Source organism: Alosa sapidissima, chromosome 2, assembly GCF_018492685.1.
Source record: "Alosa sapidissima isolate fAloSap1 chromosome 2, fAloSap1.pri, whole genome shotgun sequence".
NCBI lineage: Eukaryota > Metazoa > Chordata > Actinopteri > Clupeiformes > Clupeidae > Alosa > Alosa sapidissima.
This window is the reverse complement of record NC_055958.1, coordinates 13,015,317-13,037,300: the sequence shown is the minus strand read 5'-3', so window position 1 is coordinate 13,037,300 and position 21,984 is coordinate 13,015,317. Positions and strand designations below refer to the sequence as shown.

Sequence of the window (21,984 nt, the reverse complement as noted above, 5' to 3'; positions counted from 1 at the left end):
TTACAGAAAACTGTACGGCCATCTACAGGCCAGTTGGTGTAGTCACTAAATGTACACATACATTTATTTATTGTATGGCCCCCCATGAACGGAATTCCACAAAACATGGCATGCATTTAGAGGGTGTCATAATGATCCTACACCTCCAAATTTGGTCATCCTAGGCCCTACGGTTCTTGAGATATTCACAGAAAACTGTGTCCCAGGGGGTCCCATCCGGCGGAAAACGAAAAACAATGGTTCCATGTTATTCTTGTGGGGCTACATGCCCACCAAGTTTCTTTCAAGAGTCTTTCAGTGTCCCGAATCCTTGATGCAAAAAAAAAAACAGAACAAAATAAACTCTGACTAAACCTATATGACCGCCGCTTTGCAGCGCGGTAGGGCTTTCATGACGGCTTTCATGTGATTTTCAGAGGTCGACCAGTTGTTCATAATAGTCGTCGACTAGTCGTTAATTTATTGTTTATTAAGTTGATGCGTTAGTTGAGGAAGTTAAGGAAAATGCAGAGGGAGTTTGAGTCAATACTTAAAACTGTATTTTTGTAACATAACAGTACGAAAATTCATGTTATTCTATCCACACAGGTTAATATAAAAATGGCAAAAAAGCTACAGCAGCCTACAGTAAGTATAAGTATATATACTCTTTTGATCCCGTGAGGGAAATTTGGTCTCTGCATTTACTCCAATCTGTAAATTAGTGAAACACATTCAGCACACAGTGAGGTGAAGCACACGCTAATCCCGGCACAGTGAGCTGCCTGCTACAGTGGCCCTCGGGGAGCAGTGAGGGGTTAGGTGCCTTGTTCAAGGGCACTTGAGCCATTCCTACTTGTCGGGGTTTGAACCGGCAACCCTCCGGTTACAAGTCCGAAGCCCTAACCAGTAGGCCACAGCTGTCCCAGGGGTACAACACGGGTGTCAGCTGGCAGCTAGGTTGCCTTGACCATGGAAGTAAACATAACCATTGACACCTTCACAAACATGAATTCAGCACACATTTTGCATTGTGTCTTCAGCTAAAGAATTAAACTGGAATTACCATAATCAGCAGTGGCAACTTACAACAATCAAAACAGTGTGACCATTAGTAAACATTAGCCTATAGCATACCTGCATTAGGCCTACTCATCACTGTCATTGAAGTCCACTCTGCCATGTTTTTGGTTCACGATAAAAAAACACATCGATGTGGCAGAGATGGAGACTTGACCGCTGTCGGGTGACTGTGTTACAGCTTCAATGCCAGGGAAAAAAGCGCTCGCTTGGAGTAGGCGTACTGGTGGCTGGAATAGCCAGACAAATTTCTCGGTTGTGGTTGTAATAATCGACTAGTCAACTAGTTGGTGAAGCTACTGCGCGGCGGTCATAATGATGAAATGCTCACATGCTGACACATTTACACAAACAAGCCAATTAGGTTCCACTAGTGATGTAGTACCCGAGTCCGGTCTCGGACTCGAGTCCGGTCTCGAGACCAATTTCTGCTTTCTCGGTCTCGTCTCGGACTCGTTCCTTCAAAGACTCGGTCTTGACTCGGCCTCGGACCACAGTGGGAGGAGAAGGACTCGTAATTTCAGACAGAGTCCTCGAGACCAACGCATTTTTTATGTTCATATAAAAAAACAGACAACACATAACAACATTAATAATAAAATGCAATGTTGACCGGCATTATTTGAAAATGACATCCCATGGTGCAAAGGCAAAGATACTGCCGTCAGAGCCGTTTATTTATCTCTATGGCTCTGCTGCCGGTGAGTGTCTGTAGGTCAGCATAGTCCATATTAAGACGTTAAGACTGCTCCTCTAAACAATTCCCAATCTAGCTTTGTCTGTAGGCCTAACTGTTGATTATTAACTGGGGTGATATTAAATTCTGAATATTAAAACTGAATTTTTTTTATGGTCTTGGTCTCGACTCGGTCTCGACTCCTAAAGGACTCGGTCTCGACCCTTCAAAGACTCGGTCTTGACTCGGACTCGGCATAGGCGGTCTCGTCCCCATCACTAGGTTCCACCTTACTGACGGTCACCAATTCTGTTGTCCATGTGGATTTGCTGATTGGAAACTGCCAATCCCCAGATAATTTACAGTTGTGTCCACCAGTAATATTGCAGCTAATTGGCTTATTTGTGAAAATGTGTGGAAGTGTTGTTGGACTATTAAAGAAGGTGAATATCATTCAGCTGGCCAGGACTATGCTGAATACAGGAGAGCAGCGTTCTCTTAAAGAGGACACAGAATGTTATTATAGAAGGCACACAACTTTGGTCTGATGTACAATACACCTGTACAATATAACAGGTGTATCACAATATGTTCACAATACGTACAGTAGTTAAAAACACATAAGTTGTATGAAAAAGTGTGTGTATGTGTGTACATATGTGTGTGTGTTACTGATATTTGTGTGGTCCAATAACAGGCTCATGGCTGCTCAGTGTTAGTTAGTTCTGCCCCATACATGATCCTGATCACAATTAGTGAGGCCTGTGTATGGCACTGGAACATGAATAACAGCATATCGATTCACTTTAGCATTAATTGTTGACTAGGTAAAGTTACACATGTCTACACATTTTTACTGGACAATTTCAAAGGAGGAGCTATTCATTTACTTACACATTATCAAACCTTCAGCCCTTTAAACATATTTTATACAGTGACATCCATACAACATATTATCAAAACCTGACAATTTAAAAAAGTCAGTGTGTCTGATGCTGGTGTATTCTCTCGATTCTCAGAGTCTCCTCTAACTAATTCATCTCCTCATGCTGATCAGTTCTGCTCCACACAGAGACACTATCAGCTCTAACTGGGCTGCTCTGCTCCTACTGAGACCTTCACAGGTAAGATCCTCAGAGGAGACACCCTACAGCCATTCAAGTATGGAAACACTCTCTCAGTGAACGTGTGTGTGAAAGTGTGTAGGTGTACGTTATTATCAGGGTCAGAGAATGAGAGCTCTCCTCTGTCCCAGTCCAGCTGCACTCTGATCCTCTGGAGTTTCTGCTCCACTGTGAGGGGAGTAGATGCAAGAGGTGGAGCACATGCTCCATATCCAGCACCATTATAATACACATAACACAGTCCACTCATGGAGGTGTAGTCTCCCTTCCTCTGGAGAGACTCTGTCATCACACCCACATTCCACTGTGTGTTCTCTCCAACCTCCACATCCCAGCAGTGAGTCCCTGAGTTAAAGCCCTCAGAGCCCAGGACACTGGCATACCTATCAACTCTCTCTGGGTTATCAGGAAGCTGCTGTCTCTCATCACCAAATTTCACACTGGTCAGATCCTCAGACAGAATGAGACATGGGTGTGCAGTGTTGGGATCCAGAGTCACAGAAGCTGCAGAGAGGAACGAGAATGGTCTGAGTGAAATGAGAACACACACACACACACACACACAGTGACTAAATAAAAGTAAGTAAGTGTGTGTGTGTGTGTGTGTGTGTGTGTGTGTGTGAGCGCAAGAGAGTGTACGTGAAGTGAAGTGACTAAGTTTTATGCAATATCCTGCACGGTGGTGAAATACTCAAACAGTCGAGGAAAAGAGAGGAGCTGACCGGCTGTGTGTGTGTGCGGTCAGTCCAGCCAGAAGCTAATTACTCTGACATTTAAATGATAAACCCACATTGCCATCCGTGTGAATGCCACTGCCCTTAACAACGCTTAACCCTTAACCACTGACCTGCTTTGAGTATGGGCATGTAGCTTTAGTTAAAGCCGGTCCATGTGTGTGTATGTGTTTTGCAGTGTGTCTCTGTGTGTCTGAGAGTGTGTACGATTATGATTGTGAGTGTACATGTATGAGTATGATTGTGACTGTAACTATATGTGAGTGTGTGTGAGTTGAGTGTGTGTGTGTGTGTGTGTACGAGAATGATTGTGAGTGTACGTGTATGATTGTGAGTGTAACTGTATGTGAAATTGTGTGAGTTGAGTGTGTGTGAGTGGATTGTGTGTGTGTGTGTGTGTGAGTGGAGTGTGAGTGTGTGTGAGTGGAGAGTGTGTGTGTGTGTGTACGAGAATGATTGTGAGTGTACGTGTATGATTGTGAGTGTAACTGTATGTGAATTTGTGTGAGTTGAGTGTGTGTGTGTGTGAGTGAGTGGAGTGTGAGTGTGTGTGAGAGTGTGTACAAAATGTTTGTGCTTGTGTGAGAGTGTACATGTATGGTAGGAGGCATTTTAACAGACTCAATAATAGTCACATTCTTACAAACGATACAAACATGTCACGATATCTAGTCAAAGTAAAAATCTGACGTGATCTTGTGCCACGAGATGGCGATCTACGGCTCTGGTCACAATATTTCTCATCAAGGTAAAGATCTGTCTTGTGCTTTCTCATGGAGAAGTATCAAGCTGTAGCCAGCATGACTGACTAAATTAGCATAGAAGATGCCCCAGCCACTTTTGCTTTTTTGTGTAGCAGCATTTTGGATACCTGCTGGAAACAATAATTCCAAAGATCCTTGGAACTTACTACCCAAAGATACAAGATAGAGCATCGTAATCCATTACTATGGGAGCAAAACGGGACAGTTCCGGTCTGCATGAGTGGTAATGTCACCTTATGTCACTAAATAAACTTCCTCTCTTAACAAGCAGTAAGAGCAGATAAACATAATTGTGTTTACAGTATTATTGTCTATTATCATGTACGATACCAATTAATCATTCTTTAGGACATGGAATTAATCATTTAATTAGTCTGTGAGGCCATCATTAAAAATATTTTCGTTTGCCATAACCCGACCGAACCGGTCAATTTAGAACCGACCCAAATATTTATTTTTTTCCCCTTTTAGTCCGACCGACTTGCCGGTTGTAAACTTGTGTTAAGACCGACCGATTTTTTATTTTACTCTAAACAACCAATACAAATGCAATAAAATAATATTTATTTTAGTAGGCCTAAGTATTGTGAATATAAATTGCCTACATGCAAATGTAGGCTCTCTTCAATAAAACCCTGTGGCGTCATCTCTACACCATTGGTTTACGCATGTCACACTATGGCCTATACGCTTCGTTTCATTCACACAAACATCTCGACAACGCTTTTACTTGGCTCGAAGTTCTGGAAGAATTGTGCCCAGATCTTTTCCCATCCCTTCTCCCGTCTAATCTAACGGTGACCGTGTGGAAGAAATGAAATTGGTTGTGGTCTATTCAGCCATTTCTCAAAATATGGGTCCGCAACATGGAGACTGCTGGTCCGCAGAGACGTGGAGTGAAATTAGGCCCGGTGCTTCGTCTGATAATTTGCTGCGCAATTGATCATGAAACCGTGGACCGACAAAAAAAGAAAACAAACGTTTCTGCTATCGATGTCATTATTAGGCCTACACAAGCTGAAATAGTTTCAAAAAGTGTGACAGCATTTACTATATTACTAAAATATAGGCAAAACCTTATCAAAAGTGCAACATTTAACCAGGGATGCATTTTCACCTGGGGGTGCTGAGGGAGGGTAAAAAAATTGCGATTCCTTTATTTTGGTGCAGGCCTACATCCTGACTGCACAAACAAACCTGGCTGAGCTGGGCATTCTTGATTCATAACATAATGTTATTGGCATTGTGTGTTGTCCCATTCACATTTTCCTTGGTCATGTTTAATTAGCTTTGTGCCACAGTTAAATCCATCAAGTAGATAACAGAATCAGTAGGGTACCAGTTTTGTTTCATTGTACCAGGCCTATACTGTATGTCAAAAGCAAGCTTGGATGAAGCTGGGAAGGATTAAACACATGGTTTCCACACCGTGGTAATCAACCGTGATAAATCATGATATTTGAAAACTGAAAACTGTTATCGTCAACATTTTCATTGCGGTTTACCATTATACCGGTAATCTTTACATCCCTAGATGACCCTATACAGCTATGCTCTAACAAGTGACTAGCAGTTGAGGGAATTTGCTTAAACTTAATATACTGTACTGTTGCAAGTTCACTTGAGTATAAACTATCCATTTCAACTAATATCAGTAATGTTCTCCGTTGAAACTAAACCACGCACACGGTTTGTGTGTTTGTGTTTCACTCACTGTACTGAAAAATGTCCTGCATCTTCTCCCAGACTCTGAACTTCAGGTTGCCCAGGTGCTTTGCCACATTGATTAGAGCTCCTGAAACCCTCTCTGGATCCTGCAGTGTGCACTGGGCTCTGGAATAACATTCAGTAGTCAATGGTGCTGTGGGTTTGGGTTCAGAAGAGAGAGACAGGAGGCAGATCACTCACCTTTCCACTGTGCTCCTGTAATTCTGGAAAATAAGAAAGGATAAAAGTATTAAAGAGGCCATATTATGCAAAACTCACTTTTCTGTGCTTTTGTATGTCCATTTGTATGACCATCTCTGATTCTGCTTCTACAAACACTCCAGGTGCGAAACAAAACCTTGCGTTGAGTTTTTGTGCATTAGTTGAGATAGGTTGATGTCAGAAACTATGCGCTTCTGTGAGCTAGTCAGAAATCTCCCTTATTGAGACGTCACAATTAGGGAAATTTGAGTATTACTACCCCCAGAGCCATATAGGGCGCTGACTACCCACCCCCATCTGAAAATTCCCACCCACTAGGGTATTGCAATTTCAGTCATTTTCAGCCATGAATTGTTTGATTTTCGAGGGTCTCCGAGGGGGGTCCCAGAACTCCTGGGTTTGCTGGAGGGTTTCCTCTGCCTGGTTTTCTCCTGCAATGACTCTTAACACCCTTACAGACAGTGGATGATTCTTACCAACAAGAATGTGATGTCATCAGTTCCCATCTCCTCCTCTATGGCTCTGATTGTGTTTGAAAGAGATGAGATCTCTCTGTTCATCTTCTCAAACTCCTCCTTCATCATCTGACTCTTCTGCTCCTCTTCCTCCCTCAGTGTAGCTATCCTGGCTGCCTCTTCATCTTGTAGAAACTGGTGCAGCTTCTCAATCTCCTCCTTGATCTGCCTCTCAGTGTGTAGGGCCTGAGTCTGGATAAAAACAATTCATGTTTAATTATTTACAAATGGCCTTTGTGCAGAGTGATGACCAGTGAGGTTGAATACAATCCAAGCAGCAGTAAGAAGAGATACAGAATAACAATACTGAATTTCAGTCAAACTGACATACAGTGGCATCAAAAGTGCAGAGCAGAAGTAGAAGTGTACTGGAACATGATGGAAGCTCATGAAGTCCCTGACAGGGCAAACATGACACTGATCTGAAGTGAAGTGGAAATAAAAAGCGAAAGTCAAGGAATCTGACAACTTGTAGAATGATATAAAAGACGTGAATCAGAAGCTTTAAACCGTTGCCATTGACAGCGGACATACATTTTTCGGAAACAGATTTCGGATCGCTGGGATGGCCCATTCAATGGAACTCTGAGAAGCCAGACGCATCATTTAGGATTATTTCCAAATCTGCAATGCACGGATAAAAGTAGCAGGCGGTCTACACCAGATGCCTTCCATTCATGAAGTGTAAAATAGTTTTAGTAGTCTGATTTCATTCTTGTGTGCACATTGCTCTCTCTGGTGTTGCCATTGTGTACTTGTTTTCAGGACAAGCTCCACAAATGGAACGTCACTGTGCGCCCGGTGTAGCTGAGCTGTTAGATATGCTGTACAGTATTTGGGTGACATATTTGACAATGTGCTGCTATAAAAAATGCTATCTATGGTTTTCCAACCTGGAGAATGAAGCCAGGGTTTCCCGCAGCACTTTGCAGTCAAGGCGGCCGCCTTGGCAAAACACACCTGCCGCCTTAACTACGTCGTCAAAAAGTCCACCGTGTTACTCTGTCCTGTTTTCTCCCTCATTCCAAACCGTCACCAACGCCACTCTCCCTTCTCCACAGAACGCATAAAAAAAATAAGAAGAAACGTGCCATGAATCGAAAAATAATCAGTTTTTATAGTCTTTACATGTGTGACATGCCTCCGAATCAGAGCTAGTGAACGGAGCTGAGCGGTGCAAATTTCCCACTCCTCACTCTCAAGAATAAATCAAATCGCGAACAGCCAGAGCTCCGTTTAATTGTCAGGTGTGATGAAATGCGTTCATATTCCACCTATGTCATAAACGTTGCAGGCCTATGGAAAGGTTTTGTGGTAGGGTTGTCCAATGGTCAAGTTGTTGCTTCAATTTGTGTTTTAATTTATGCGACGCACCGATGCTGGGTTCATCAGTTTTGCGCAAGTTTAAAATGTTTAGCCGACTGCGTTGTTTGTCATTTTCGTTCTATAAGTTCCACTTTTCATGTCATGAATGTAACATGCCTATGATAAGACTTTGCAACTGTCCAATATGGTCAATATATTGTCTCATTTGTGTTTCATGTGACGCGCAGAAGCTACATTCATGCATTGTTTTGCTACAGTAGAAAATGTTTCTGCGTAATTTGTCAGCTGTGATCAAATGCGTTCAATAAATTCCTCTTTTATGTCATAATAACATGCCCACCATACAAGCATTAATCGCTTGTATGGTGTGTCTAATCTAGGCCTCTCTTATGTTCAATCAAATTCGCTTTGCCCACCCGTTTTTTCTGTGCCCACCCATTTGAACATTTCTGGCTACGCTACTGTTAGAAAGGAAACTGATAAGTCATACAAGTGTACTATTCCTACAAAACAACTAGATACTAACAATGTAGAGCCAGAATAACCATGTGCTGACAGTTTCAGTGAGTAAAGATTCATTTTGGAATCTAAGAGGACACATTTCGCGGAAACATGAGAGTGTGCTACGGAGAGCAAAGAAAAACGTGCGCAATTTGAATATGCTTCATATCAAGTAGAAGGCTAAAGTAAAACTTGGATGCTAAGCCTGTATTCTTTAGGCAATTAATCCCACTGATCCCTTTAGTTTTAGGCTTATGTGTATTAACGTTGCCAAGCGTGTTTGTTGTTGCACTATCAGTGTTGCACTATCTTTTAAAAAGTAATATAAGTATATAGAGATCCACCGATAGATCGGCTGGTGACCGGAATTGGCCGATTTTCACGTGATCGGCCATTACTGGCGACCGGCCGGTCAGTCTGAGACATGCCGATTTTATGCCGGTCAAATGCACTCGCGTGCTGCAATTGTAACAACTCCCAGCTGAGTTTGCAAAGTTTTAAGAAGCTAGCAACCAGGCCACTCAGGGCTGGATGTAGGGCTAAAGCGCTAATAGGCTACTGAGTTTTTCTATGCAGCGAACGCTGTGCTTTACCATATTGCGTGGAATTTACTAAGCTGTCACTTCATTAGGCTACGTAAACATCGCTCATCACCACCCGTCCCTGCCTCTAATTGCGTGCCTACAGCTGAACCACAAACACAGCTGAACAGAGATAACCGATTGCAACATTAAAAATAATCAAAGTTTAGCGATCATGATAATAATATGTCAACAAGCAGCGACATACAGTAGGCTAGCCCTAGTAGTTCTACTCCAGAAAATAATACTCAAACTATTTACTGCACGTAGACTACAGCTATGCCTTAAAATACCCTAGTCTAGCAGATTGAGAAGTGGATGTCGTGAAAGTGAACAAATGATAGCCTATTAGAAAGGCAAACAAACGTTAAAGTTGCTTTTGATATAGTAGCCTATAACTGATGCTCTGAATACTGAATCAGCTGTCTCTGAAAGTTTCTATAGCCTAATTGATGCATTTAACCGGAAAGCCGGAGGAAGAGCGGGATCTCGCACTGGTGGCGGAGGAAGACAACAGCGAGCTAGCCGGGCGGCCAGTGTTCTAGTTCGAGGAGGGTCCGGAGCCGCTGGCCCCGCTGGGGGAGCTCCTGCGCATGGTGGCGGCCAACCTCAGGCCCTCCTCAACACGGAGGCTACTGGTCACTCCGAGGCGGGGGCCCTTTGTTGCCCGTAGCCTCGGGGGACGTGCCTGGTTTGTCCCCGACTGGGACCAGGATCGGCGAGCCGACTTTTGGGTGGGACAGAGGGTGGGCGCCCTCTAAAATTACTCTTTTTACCTTTGGGCACGTATGGGGGGCGCCATGCTGAAGGACACTTGTTCTTGTTGGCCGGTTGGCCGGCGTCCTAGTAAAAAAAATAAAAATAAATAAATAAAAAATGGTTCAATGTTCAGAGTCGGATAGCATGGCCTAGCATTGGGGGCCGTGGCCTCGACGCATCTGTGGCGGAGTGGAGCGGCCGGGAGCAGCAGGGGACAGCTCTGCGACAAGGCAGTGGAGGAGGGACGCCGACATCGGTAGCTGTGCGTGAGCGCACAGCGTGGTCCGGCTGCGACGGAGCTGGAGTCTGCTGTCCCGGCTGGCAAGACGACGGAGCGGGGCGTTGAAGGTGCGTGTCAACCGACCGGAGTGTTTCGGTGCTCAGGGCCGGGGAGTCGATGGCAGTGGAGGCGACACTCGGCGGACGCGTGACCTGTGAGTGGTCGCTGAGGAGGAGCTGGGGACGAGCGGCGAGAGCCAGGGGATCGCCATGGGGATGCCCATGTCGGGACGCTGGCGGTTGTGGTTCCCCAAGGAAGGTACGCTCCTGTGGTGGGTGCGCCTCGCGGTGTACGGGACAGAAAGCCTCGGACTGATTTCGGAATGCTCGTGCCGACGTTAGGCTACAGCTGTTGTTGATTGCCCAGGACGGCAATAACTGAGTCGGGGGAGCTGTGTAACGTCGGCACGCTGGACTATGTGCTTCAGACTCTGTGACAATGCATTCTGGGATACGGGGGAGAACTCTGGGGGTTGTTTGTGTGTGATTATGCTTTATTTACTGTTTTAATGTCCGTGTTTTAGTGTAACGTGTTGCCCTTTTAGTTCTCTTCGTGTGTGAGTAGCCGTGTCCACCCCTGTGTGTGTAGCGTGTGTGTGTGTTTGACCTCCCTTGCGTGTTCGGTATTTGTGGTCTGTGTCTGTCTATGGCCCTGCTCCTGTACAGATTGCTATGCTAATAAAAGTGGCTGTGAACCAAGCTCTGGCGAAGTCCAATTTGTTACAATATGTTCCATGGTAGCATGTTCAAATGTATCATGAAAATTGTTCTTATATCTTTAGTTGGATATTGGATGTGAGAAGGAAAAAATGGGTGTTCCATAACAGTGCATTTACTGTATATTAGTAGGCCTAGTCTGTGAAATGAATGTCCCACACTGGGAAGCATTATAGTTTGATACTGCAGCTGAAGTTAGACTTGAAGAAGAAACAGCCATTCCATTATTGATAAGTTGATTACATTTCTATAGTAACATGTTCTATTAGAAAAGATAGAAAATAACTATTTGTGTGTGTGCTGTAAAATGGTTAGAGGAAATGAAATTGGAATCGGCATCGGCAGGTCAAACTCTATGAAAAATCGGAATCGGCCCAAAAAATTGCAATCGGTACATCTCTATAAGTAAATAAATATAAGAAAACACCACTGAACAGTAAAGACTGTAAAAGATAAAAAATACTAAATACAACTAAATCAAATATCCACAGTGTGCTTAAGGATGATTAAGCATGAGGCGTTTGCAGTGACAGGGCAGGGACTGAGCCTGTGATTCTGTATGCATGGTAAGGTGCTCTATGAGAGTGAGTGTGCAAATAAGTACAACAGCCAAGTACAACAGCAAAAAAAATGGACATATAAGAGAATAATGTAGCCAAAGTAATATAAAAGACTATATCAGTGCAAGAATAGGTTGAAGTAATAGGGTTACAGCCATTGGTCAAGTATTAGGTATTAAAGGAGAATTCCGGTGTGATATTGACCTAAAGTGTGTTGAAACAAGATACAGTGAACGTATGTCTCATAGCTCATCTCCTCAGGTACCTGGTGTGCCTGCAACGATCAAGGAGATCCTCAGCTGGAAAGGTTCAGGCGCTGAGGAGATTCCAAAAGGAAGTCTCCTGAAACAATATCTTCCAAAAGGAGTTATGAATGTTGTCAAGAGCTCAGAGTTTTCATGTATGGGGATTTGCCAAAATCCTGACATAGCATCCAGCTTTGAAAATACTACTGCTCCATTTTGCTTTGCAACTGTGTCATCCACAGCAGGCAGTATGTGCCGCTCATGGCGCAGGCCTCATTGAGCCTGGTCAGATCCACGCAAATCCTGATGTTTCCATTAGGCTTTGGGACAAACACTATCCCTGCACACCATCCAGTCGGTTCGTGCATCTGCCGGATGACACCCATGTTTTCCATCCTCTGGAGCTCTGATTTCACTTAATCCATAAGGGGCAACTCTACACATCTAGGAGCTGACAGGGCGTATGGCATTGCACCATCGGCTAACTCAATCTTATAGCTACCTTATAGCTTCCCTGAGGCTGAGAAAACTTTTGGGAACATGATTTTACATTTGTTTCCCATTGCTTGTACTGCTGCAGCAGTGGTAGACCCTGAATAGCAGGGAGACCTAACAGTGGCATTACTAGATCTTTTACTACAAATGTTTCCTGCTCTGTTTTCTTTTTGCCCTTTTTAAAACATGCTTTGAATGTACCCAGTACAGTCAGTGGTTGATTGTTGGGACCGCTTATCATTTTTTGTGCATTCTGTAAATCACCATCTCTGGCTCTTTAATATATGGAGTCTGGTATGGCAGTGACCGCCGCACCTGTGTCCAACTTGAAGTTAATCAGTTCTCCATTCATCGTCCTGTTTCCAGATGTCTTGTTACTGACTTTGAATTGCCACCATGAATGCGCAGTCTGCCATCTCACGCTTTTCTTCAATTGTCTCCACTCTCTGACCCACACTGCCGCAAAGTGGCCTTTCTTTTTACATTTCACACTCCGCTTCTCTAGTTTCCATGACTGTTTCCACAGTTTTCCTTCCATCTTGTATTTCCCTGGTTTTCTTGCAGCTATTGCATCAGGGGCGTTTCTAGACTTTAAGGACAACCTGGGATTAGCCCGGCTGGACCGGATGTAAATTTAAAGATTAGCTGAGGATTTTTTTTTATATACTGTATATATACAGTACATAAAAGGTGTTATTATAGTAGACAACAGACTACATTAGACTGCCCAAATTATTTATTATTGAATTACTAAGTACATATACGTTTAAGTGTGAGGTTGCATGTAATGTATCATTAAGCAAATGTTCTGCACCTCCTTCTGTTGATCTCCCTTCTCTCTCCATCACCTGACTACTCTTTTGTTGTTTGATCTATGCCAGAGATCTACCAAAAATACAGTAAAATGTTTGATGTTAAAATGGGATTGCACACACACACACAGAGAGAGAGAGAGAGAGAGAGAGAGAGAGAACACATCATAATCACCTCTTGCTATTGTTTTCTGTTGTCCTTATCACTAGCTTTTCTCTTCATCACTCTCTGTGGTCTCATCAGTTGCTTATGGTTCATCAATTACTGGTGTTTCTCTGTCTTTCTCACACTATCTCCCTGCACTAGTCTTTGGCATCACTTGCTGTTTTTTTCTCATCAGCAGTTCAACTGTTCTTGTCCTTCTAATAACTTGCTGTTTTTCTATCTTTCATCACTTCCTGTTGTCTCTGTCATCGTGTGAGTTGATTGCCCCATCACTTACTGCCGTGTCAGTTCTGTCTCAGTCTGTTTACAGCATCTGTCTGTTCTTATCACTTGCTCTTCTTTCATCACTTACTGCTGTCCTTCTCATCACTTGCTGTTGTCCTGCATCACTTACACTTCTCTCTTCTCCTTCTCTGAATGATGGTTACCAGTGTCCATGCCTGATGCTGACATGGGCCTATCTGCTCCTGCTGCTGGCTCCTCCTCCTCTGTTTGTAGCCCATCTTTGCTGTTACCCTCTACAAAATCATGGAATCAGATCAGTGTGTGGCAAACCAACAAAAACATACTACATTGCAGGATGCAAAGAACTTTTGAGATTGCAATTTTCAGCTCTAATTACAAATGCTTTGCTTATGCATAGGGCATTTGCATGCATTTCAGTGGACATTTAAACACATTCCCATGAAACATGTTCATTCATGTTCATTCCCATGAAACTTGGGTTTTTTAATGCTGTTTTATGTTTATGTCACCAGCTTTGTAATCACTTTGATGGTTAAATAGCTCATTACAGGGTGAATGAAAGCTGTCTCAGCCCCCTCTAGATTTTTAATGGTTTATAGTTTGTCACTGTTAAAACATCTCCCTTACAAAAAATCCTACATTGCAGGCATACTGTGTATCAAAACTGCATTTTTTTTTTTGCTATAGTGTTAGAGAGTGTAACATCCTCGTCTGCTCCTCAGAACGTCAGTACAAATGTTCCCTTCTGGCTGAATTTAGTAATTTAAAGCTGAGTGTAATACATCTCTCTCTCTCAAAACGAGCACTGAAATGTGTCGTACCAATTAACCTGACCAGATGCCTTGCAGTTGCCTAATGCTTGCTTAGCCTACTAGCAGGGCTGTTTGTGTTTATGTTTAAGTTTATTAGCAGATGCAATTTTGTGCAAAAAAACGTAGCCTACATTATGTTAACCAAGGAACCAAATTAAACACTCCAGCGAGGTCGCTCGCCCCTACCTTCAGTAGCCTATTCCCAGATAAATTCCACGCATTGTTTCGTTTTTGTTTGTGATACAGGCAATGCTTTCAAGCCCTGTGTTGCTAAAATACCTAGGCTGTGAAACTAAGGTCTAGCTAGCCTATTGGTGGAAGGGAGGAATAAAAAACATCTTTTGCATTTTGTCTTAATGCCTTAATTAAAAAAAAAAATAGGACATCAATTATTTTTAATGTATCATGTGTCGTAAATAATTTTAAATAGTAATAGTTTGTACAGTGGCCTACAGTGTACAGTTGTACAGTGGCTAATTACTAATAATGTAAATGACAATGGTGAAAGAAAAACATGAATAATCCTGTTCAAGAACTGCAATAATCATGCTTTTGTAAATGCTTGTGTTGATGGTTATGTCATAATTTGTAACAATCAATCTGTCCATTTCTTTCACAAAATCCACCAAAAGTCACCATTTAAGGAGTCATTTTTTCCAACATTTTCTTTTTTTTTTTGGGGGGGGTCTGACACACTAGGGGAAACACTGCCTATTGAATGGCTGGTGAATCTCTCCACTTCATTTGTCAGTGACTAGTAGATATTCACATTTCAAAAAGTTAATTTTGACTCCTGCTTAGTGTTTACTAAAGATAGCTTGCTAGCCAGCTAGCGATAGGATAGGTAAACAACACTAATAGCTGGCCTTTATGGAGTCGGTCGGACAGGACTAAGCTTATATTTCAGTTTGCAAACATGAATTCTTACCCTTTGTTTTTCGTTTGAAAAAGCCACACAGTTTCAATTGTTTTTTGCTGGCCATGTCACGTCTGCTTTCTCAACGTACTGCAACCTATGACGCTGAACCACCCAGTGACTAGTTGACAGCAGTAGCCTAACCAGACCAGACCCGCAAAGCGACCCTCTGCCGTTCTCCATAGAACGCCATATTGACAAGAACGCCATATTGACAATGCTCCGTTAGCTTATGGACAATATCATATATATAGTATACCATATAGTATCAGGGTATAAACAGAAATTCTTAAGTTGAATTTAACACCTTTTAATACCTTTTTTAATACCTTCACAATATTTTTTAATACCAACACGACTTCGAAATTCAGTGTTGGGGGTAACTAATTATAAAGTAACGGATTACTGTCATTTTGTTACTTAACTTTCTGAGTAAGAAAGTGTAGCAATGCTTACAATTCAAATCATGTATCTATTATTACAGTTACTGGATACTTTGTTCCTTTTTTTGCTTCAATAGAAACACTGGCCTATACACAATTATTTGTTATTTAATCCTAACCCAAGATAAAAAAGTTATTTCATTTTTATGTGTAGGAAGAGCACACACCACTCCAGCACTACACTCTTTCTTTCATTATCATTCTATCTCAATCAAGACAAAATGACAAATGAAAATCAGAAAAGATTTACTGGACTTTCTTCCAAATAGGCCCACGACCATACGCAGTACACACACACACACACACACACACACACATACACACACACCCTTGCTGTCTCATATACTTTGCCAGTCAAGGTATCACATTCAAAAATAGGTGGTCACGTTTTACAAAAATACTAATTATTGACTGGGTGCTGCTGGAGAATCTGGGCCCCATGTGATAAAATATTTCTGGGCCTGCATGCTCCCTGTGACGGACATTTTGAAAAATCACCCCTTAAATGATGACTTCTGGGGAATTTTGTGGAAACTAATTGATAAATTGATTTAAAATATATTATACTAGTGCAGTGCCCGTACAAACATGCTATTCCTGTAGCCCAATTACATGCCTGCAGGTAGGCCTGCTTTAAAAATAGGATGACAGGGAACAACATAATTTCAGGTAAGCATTCAATAATGAATAGGCCTACAGATAATATAATAATATAATAAATGTGAAGTGAGCAGAATTTAAGCATGGTTACATGTGACATTTTTTACAAATCAAAATGACATAATCCTAACATCTGTTTTGAGTCAAGGCTATAGCCTATGCTTAGCCTATTGAATAACTTGACGATAGAGAAAACAAACCATTTTGTGGAATGATGCATCATATGGAATTTGCAACGGTGTGACTCAAAAACAGTCTCTGGTGGCCTATAAGTGACATCACACTCTGTCTGCCACTCGTTGCTTGTCGCTGGTTATGCTTTGCATGTGTGGCATTCTGAGACGTTCTTTAATTCGGGACCATTATCGCTCTTTTCAATTTAGGACCTTGCAGTTGGAATTGTCGTTTGTTTATTCAAAGTCTAAAGACAGTCCAAAGTAGCCTGGGCCCAGTTTCCTGATAACGACGGAGACACGGTCTTACGAGGGTTTTCTACGATTCATCTTACGATCGTTCGTTTGGTTTTTCCGACTGTTTCCCGAACATGCTCGTAGCGTGAACGCGCATGCACTGCTCTTAAGATGAGCTGTCCACGTTAATAGTTCTGAAATATCCTCTGATTTGACGGTAATGTCAGGTGACTGCACGTCACAACTATAGGCCTACCATTTAAACTTCGGAGCTACACATTAATTCACATCAATACGAAAATAGAAACACTTTGACATCTGCATGTAAGCATCCCAAGTATAGTTATATACCACACAGAGACATAAATAATTGTAATTATTTTAAGATTAGATTGTTGCACCATGCAATAATTTTTCGAGGTGTCACTTAAGAACACGTTTGGAGATAAGAAAGAAGTCGAGTAAGAAAGAGAGGAAATGTGTAGGCTTAGATTTTTATGCAGTAGGCCACATAAACCACATGTTGCTTTCTCTGCTTTTTACCTCATAGGCCTAATAAAATATTCACTTAGCAAAGATAATGTCAAACTATTCTGGCAACGTCTCTTGATTGCATTTTTGTCCGCTTTTCATCACATTATTATGACCATTAAATGTAGGCTATTTTGCACGCTAAAATCTGATTCATCACAGGTAAACACAATAAAGAATGGGAATGTAAATTGGATTATGTATTCTAAGTTGTAATTCCTCTGTATGTCCTGTTGGTGACCTCAGTGAGAAGTACTGTTAAGACGCTCTTAGCCGGTAACGAGTACTCTGGAGCACTCGTAGATCTACGAGTGTTTTCACGATGCTCTTAAGCTACGATGGTTTCGGGAAACAGTCGGCAAATCTTAAGACGTTCGTAAGAGGGACTTTACGACGCTCTTAGGCTTAAGATGCTTTCGGGGAAGTGGGCCCAGGGCTATTCGAAGTGTCCGTTTATTGCACATCATTTTTTATGTCATTTTGAAGAGCCACTGCATAGCCTACCTGTGTGTGTTGGCGTGTTGTTGCAAAATCCGCAGAGTTATCTTGCACTCGCTTAAGTTTTTACCCGTGTAACCTACACTGATGCAGTTCTGCCAAAGCCCTGCTTCTATCCTCACTGGTAGCTAACAGTAGCCTACAGTGCTGTGTGGGAGGGGGAGTGGCTAGCGGCGAAAGCCAATGTGCTTCTTTTACCGATATATTTAACGATAACTTTTGCATGTTATTCAAACAACGTCAAATTTGGCACTGCACTTACTCATGCCCGTAGCAAGACACCTGCCAAGTTTGAAATCCGTCTGACAAACGGTCAGCGAGATATGCGTGCCACAAACACACAGACATCCAGACACACAGACGCTTCTTGCTTTATAGATTATAATATATCGATAGCATATTACAATACAGCCTATAAAAAGGTTGTTATATTTAACTAATTTTAAGCAAGTCTATTGGGACTTTGATCTCATCACATAATACATCAAGGGAGTAAGCCTATAGCTCCTGAGCAAAGCTTTGAATAATGTAAAGGTCACACCTGTTAAATTAACCTTAACATTACATTTACTGAGGGTAGACAATTTTAAATCTTATAGCCTAAACCTTATCTTATAGCCTGAACAAAGCAACACTGTCAGGCCTATGTTTTACCTCTATTCTGTAGTCAAGGCTCATTGCAAATAACCCCTTATAACATGTACATCTGTTTACATGTTATATTCTTGTTTTTTCCCCTTTCATTTAATTATATATTTGTTTGAATGAAAAGGCCTTCTGCCTTTATGGGCTTTTAATTTGAAAAGGGGCTATTGTGATACTGTATGTAGGCCTAGTTTAGGCTATGTCTGCTGCTCTTACAGCCTGTGTCATTGAAAACGCGATGGCGCAAATGATTACTTTTTTGGATGACAATGACAACTGGTAGCGTAGACATACTGATAGCTTTGATTAAGCCTCAATGACGCATATTTATGTGGAGAGACAGTAGCCCTACGTGGCCGATGAGCCACTGAGCCAGGCAGACTCTTCCACCTCTGACTACGTCTGCACATTCTTGTTTACTGGCTAGTAGACTCCATATGTGACTTGACGGCATTCACTCCCATTCAGGTGACATTTATTGTCTTTTTTCAAGACGTGGTAATAAGCCTCTTGGTTGTTGGCAACTAGCCTAAGCCAGTCTTTGAATTACTCTAACCAAATGTCCAAAAAATTAAATTTTCCCATGACAATAGTAGCGAACTTTTGGCGACAAGTTTGGCAGCAAGCTAGCCGTATATCCAGTGAGTTTGAGGGGGCGCTAAAGGTTTTTACCGCGAACGCACACTGACATATCGCTCAGGTCCTGCTCGCACATAGCCTGTAATTACTGGTAGTATAATATAAATAAATTCACACGAATTTTAGGCGAATGTAATACCTCATCAGAAGACGTTTGTAATACAGATGACGTTTGTAGAAAATGTAATACCTCATCAGAATGACGTTTATTACCTTTTAATACTTTAAATGGCCTTAAATTTGGCTAATTTCATTTACTACCTTTTACAACCCTGCGGACACCCTGAGTATACCATATATATAGTAAGGGTGTCCCTGCTCCAGCTCTCCATTAGTTTGGGGGTCCCTGGCGTGAAAAACGTTGAAGACCCCTGTGCTATTAAATTTGGCTCTCTCATATAGCACATTGTGTTTGCAAATTAAATGCTCACCCAGGGCTGTGCACATGTCAGCGTATTTTTTTCCATCCCACTGTTTCCGCTACATTTATTTCAGCATGGCAGCCCGCCACGGTTTAATTAATACCGCAACAATATCAGAATCAGGGCAAAAGTACAGTTGCAGTTGCTTTTTAAATAATCCTGCCAACGTATCCTCCCCTGCTGGTTGCCGCTCACATTGGAATTTAACAATAAGTAGCCTAAAATTAGTCAGAGGTTATTATGGCCCGTCCAGTTTCACTTCACATAGTATATATATTGTATTGATTTAGCCTATTTAAAACATTAACTTTCTTCTCAGTGTTTCCTCTTCATTTAGCGTGTCACTGCTTCAGAATTAGGGGAGATGCAAAATACTGTCCGGAAGGATAGTTGGCTAAATGCCCGCTGGCTGCTGAAAATTGCAGTTTAACAATAAAAAGCAATGCTAATCCGAGGTACCTGTCTAGTTTTATTCCATAAATACTATATATTGTTTTATAGACGTTAGTGCCATGCACTATCAAGAGCTTCCATGTGCTATGCATGTTTGTCAACATCGCAAAAACTACAATTTTCGCACAACTTGGTGGAAAGGTGTAGCACAGGCTAAGGAAAACCCATTCATTTCTGAAATTGATCGTATTGAAAGTATTTCCCATATCATAGCCTCTTAGCTCGCTCGCAACAACAGCAAAAATTAAACTGGAGAGTGGATGGCTCCGCGAAGACACCACTGTTACATTAAATGCACACTCAATTGCGATTTGACGCAGTAAAAAAGCAATGACTGGTAGTAACGAAGCCGCAACTGTTAAAAAAAATTCTAGCGGAAACACTGCATCTTTTTGTCATTCAATGTCAACGTGTTCAAAAATGTTGTTGCTTTTCTCCCCCATGAAGTACAGTAGTGAGGTTATTTGGTACTCCTCACTCTTTTCTGTTAGTCCAGAAGCTACCCTAAATTGCTCGAAGCGTCATCGACACTATCAATGTATACAAACCTACACACTACAAACCCATACACTACAAATGATGACAGGGACATCTGACATGATTTCCATATGTAACATGTCTGGACTCACCTTGATGTGTTTTGCTGTTTGATCACAGGTCACTTTAGCATCCTCAAAGGTCTTCAGTTTCTTCTGTAGGGGCTGCAGTTTGATCTTGAGCTCCTCCTGGAATTAATAACAGACTTCACTGCAGACTGCAGCATCTCTACATTCAACAGTGATGTTCATTCATCTCCAAGTGGATTACAGGTGATGGGTGTTGATTATCCCCATAATCAAAAGACAGAAATGATCGAATTATTAATGAATAAGGTTAAGGTGCTGTTCATTGTTCATGTTTATACTAGGGCTGTCAATCGATTACATTTTTTTTTTCAAATTAATTACATACTCGCATATATATTTTTTGCTGTGAAAGTATTTTAAATATTTAAATTCAAATGAATCATTGAATAATCAGCATTAGTGACATTAAAGTTCAAAAACTCTTATTATTTTCACTGTTCAAATAATGGCCATAATAAGCTATGATATGACCTAATATGCTGAGGAAATAAATTCAAAAGTACTTCGGGAAGAAGTTTTTTTTCACATACAAGGCATTTCAGGCCACAGATATAACCTAGGGGACACAATGAAAATAAATTAACACTCCCCTCAATTTCAACACTATTTCTTTGCATTGATGTGCGACTTTAGAGTTGACGAACTCCGGTGATATGCAAATTCCTTGCTGCAGACATTGCAGAGGACTTTATTTTAATCAACACTTTATATTTATCACCATCAGGCTGTTTTTTAAAAGTAAATGTTCCAATCAACGATCTAGGCAGCACAATTTCTTCTCTCTCTCTCATTTTACAGTCTAATGGTTACTGACTAGAATGGCTCGGGGTCAAAGGTCATACGGAATCGATTAATCTGCGCTATTTTTTTTTAATCAGTTATTTTTTTCTCAAATTAATCAAAATTAATCAGTTATTTTGACAGCCCTAGTTTATACTAATCATAAAAAACACTCTACCTTACAGTCAAGTGCTGCTTCACCAACAGGGTGAAATTTGTGTCCAGTGTGTTTTTTGGAGTCTCGACACACCAAACACACAGGCTGTTTATCCTCCAGACAGAAGAGTTTGAGTTTCTCACTGTGCAGACTGCAGAGCACCTCAGACCCTGCTGAAGCCCTTTGACCTCTCTCCTTTAAGAAGGTCTCACACAGGTTCTTTATTGTTAGACTGATTGGAGGATTTTCCATTGATGTTTTGCTCCTGCAGACTGGACATTCTCTGGAGCCTTTGGTGTCCCAGAACTGCTGAAGGCAGACTGCACAGATACTATGACGGCATGAGAGGACAACAGGGTCCTTGAAGATCTCACAGCACACAGGACAGGTAAAGTCATCTTCCGAAAAAGATTTAGATGCCATTGTTACCAGCAGACTCTTGTTTGCAATAGCAACTTTCACAGTTTGCCTTCACTTTCAAATTCACAGTTTGAAGATCATGAA

General features: G+C 41.7%; 1 protein-coding gene and 1 long non-coding RNA gene across 2 annotated transcripts in view; one reads left to right on the top strand and one right to left on the bottom strand.

Annotated features, from left to right (window-relative positions):
- The window catches only part of LOC121695748, an 11,248-nt gene extending 4,394 nt beyond the window's left edge, over positions 1 to 6,854 (top strand). The window contains exons 2-3 of the long non-coding RNA XR_006026151.1: positions 2,563 to 2,567; positions 6,770 to 6,854. This is a non-coding gene — a long non-coding RNA (uncharacterized LOC121695748). The remainder of the gene's footprint in view (positions 1 to 2,562; positions 2,568 to 6,769) is intronic.
- Positions 2,580 to 21,984, bottom strand: LOC121695300 (E3 ubiquitin-protein ligase TRIM35-like). The gene is made up of 6 exons (XM_042076016.1): positions 21,502 to 21,984; positions 20,547 to 20,642; positions 6,763 to 6,993; positions 6,266 to 6,288; positions 6,072 to 6,190; positions 2,580 to 3,363 (listed from the first exon to the last, which is right to left on the bottom strand). The coding sequence occupies exons 1-6, from the start codon at positions 21,901 to 21,903 to the stop codon at positions 2,822 to 2,824; spliced, it is 1,413 nt and encodes a 470-aa protein (XP_041931950.1). The 5' UTR covers positions 21,904 to 21,984; the 3' UTR covers positions 2,580 to 2,821.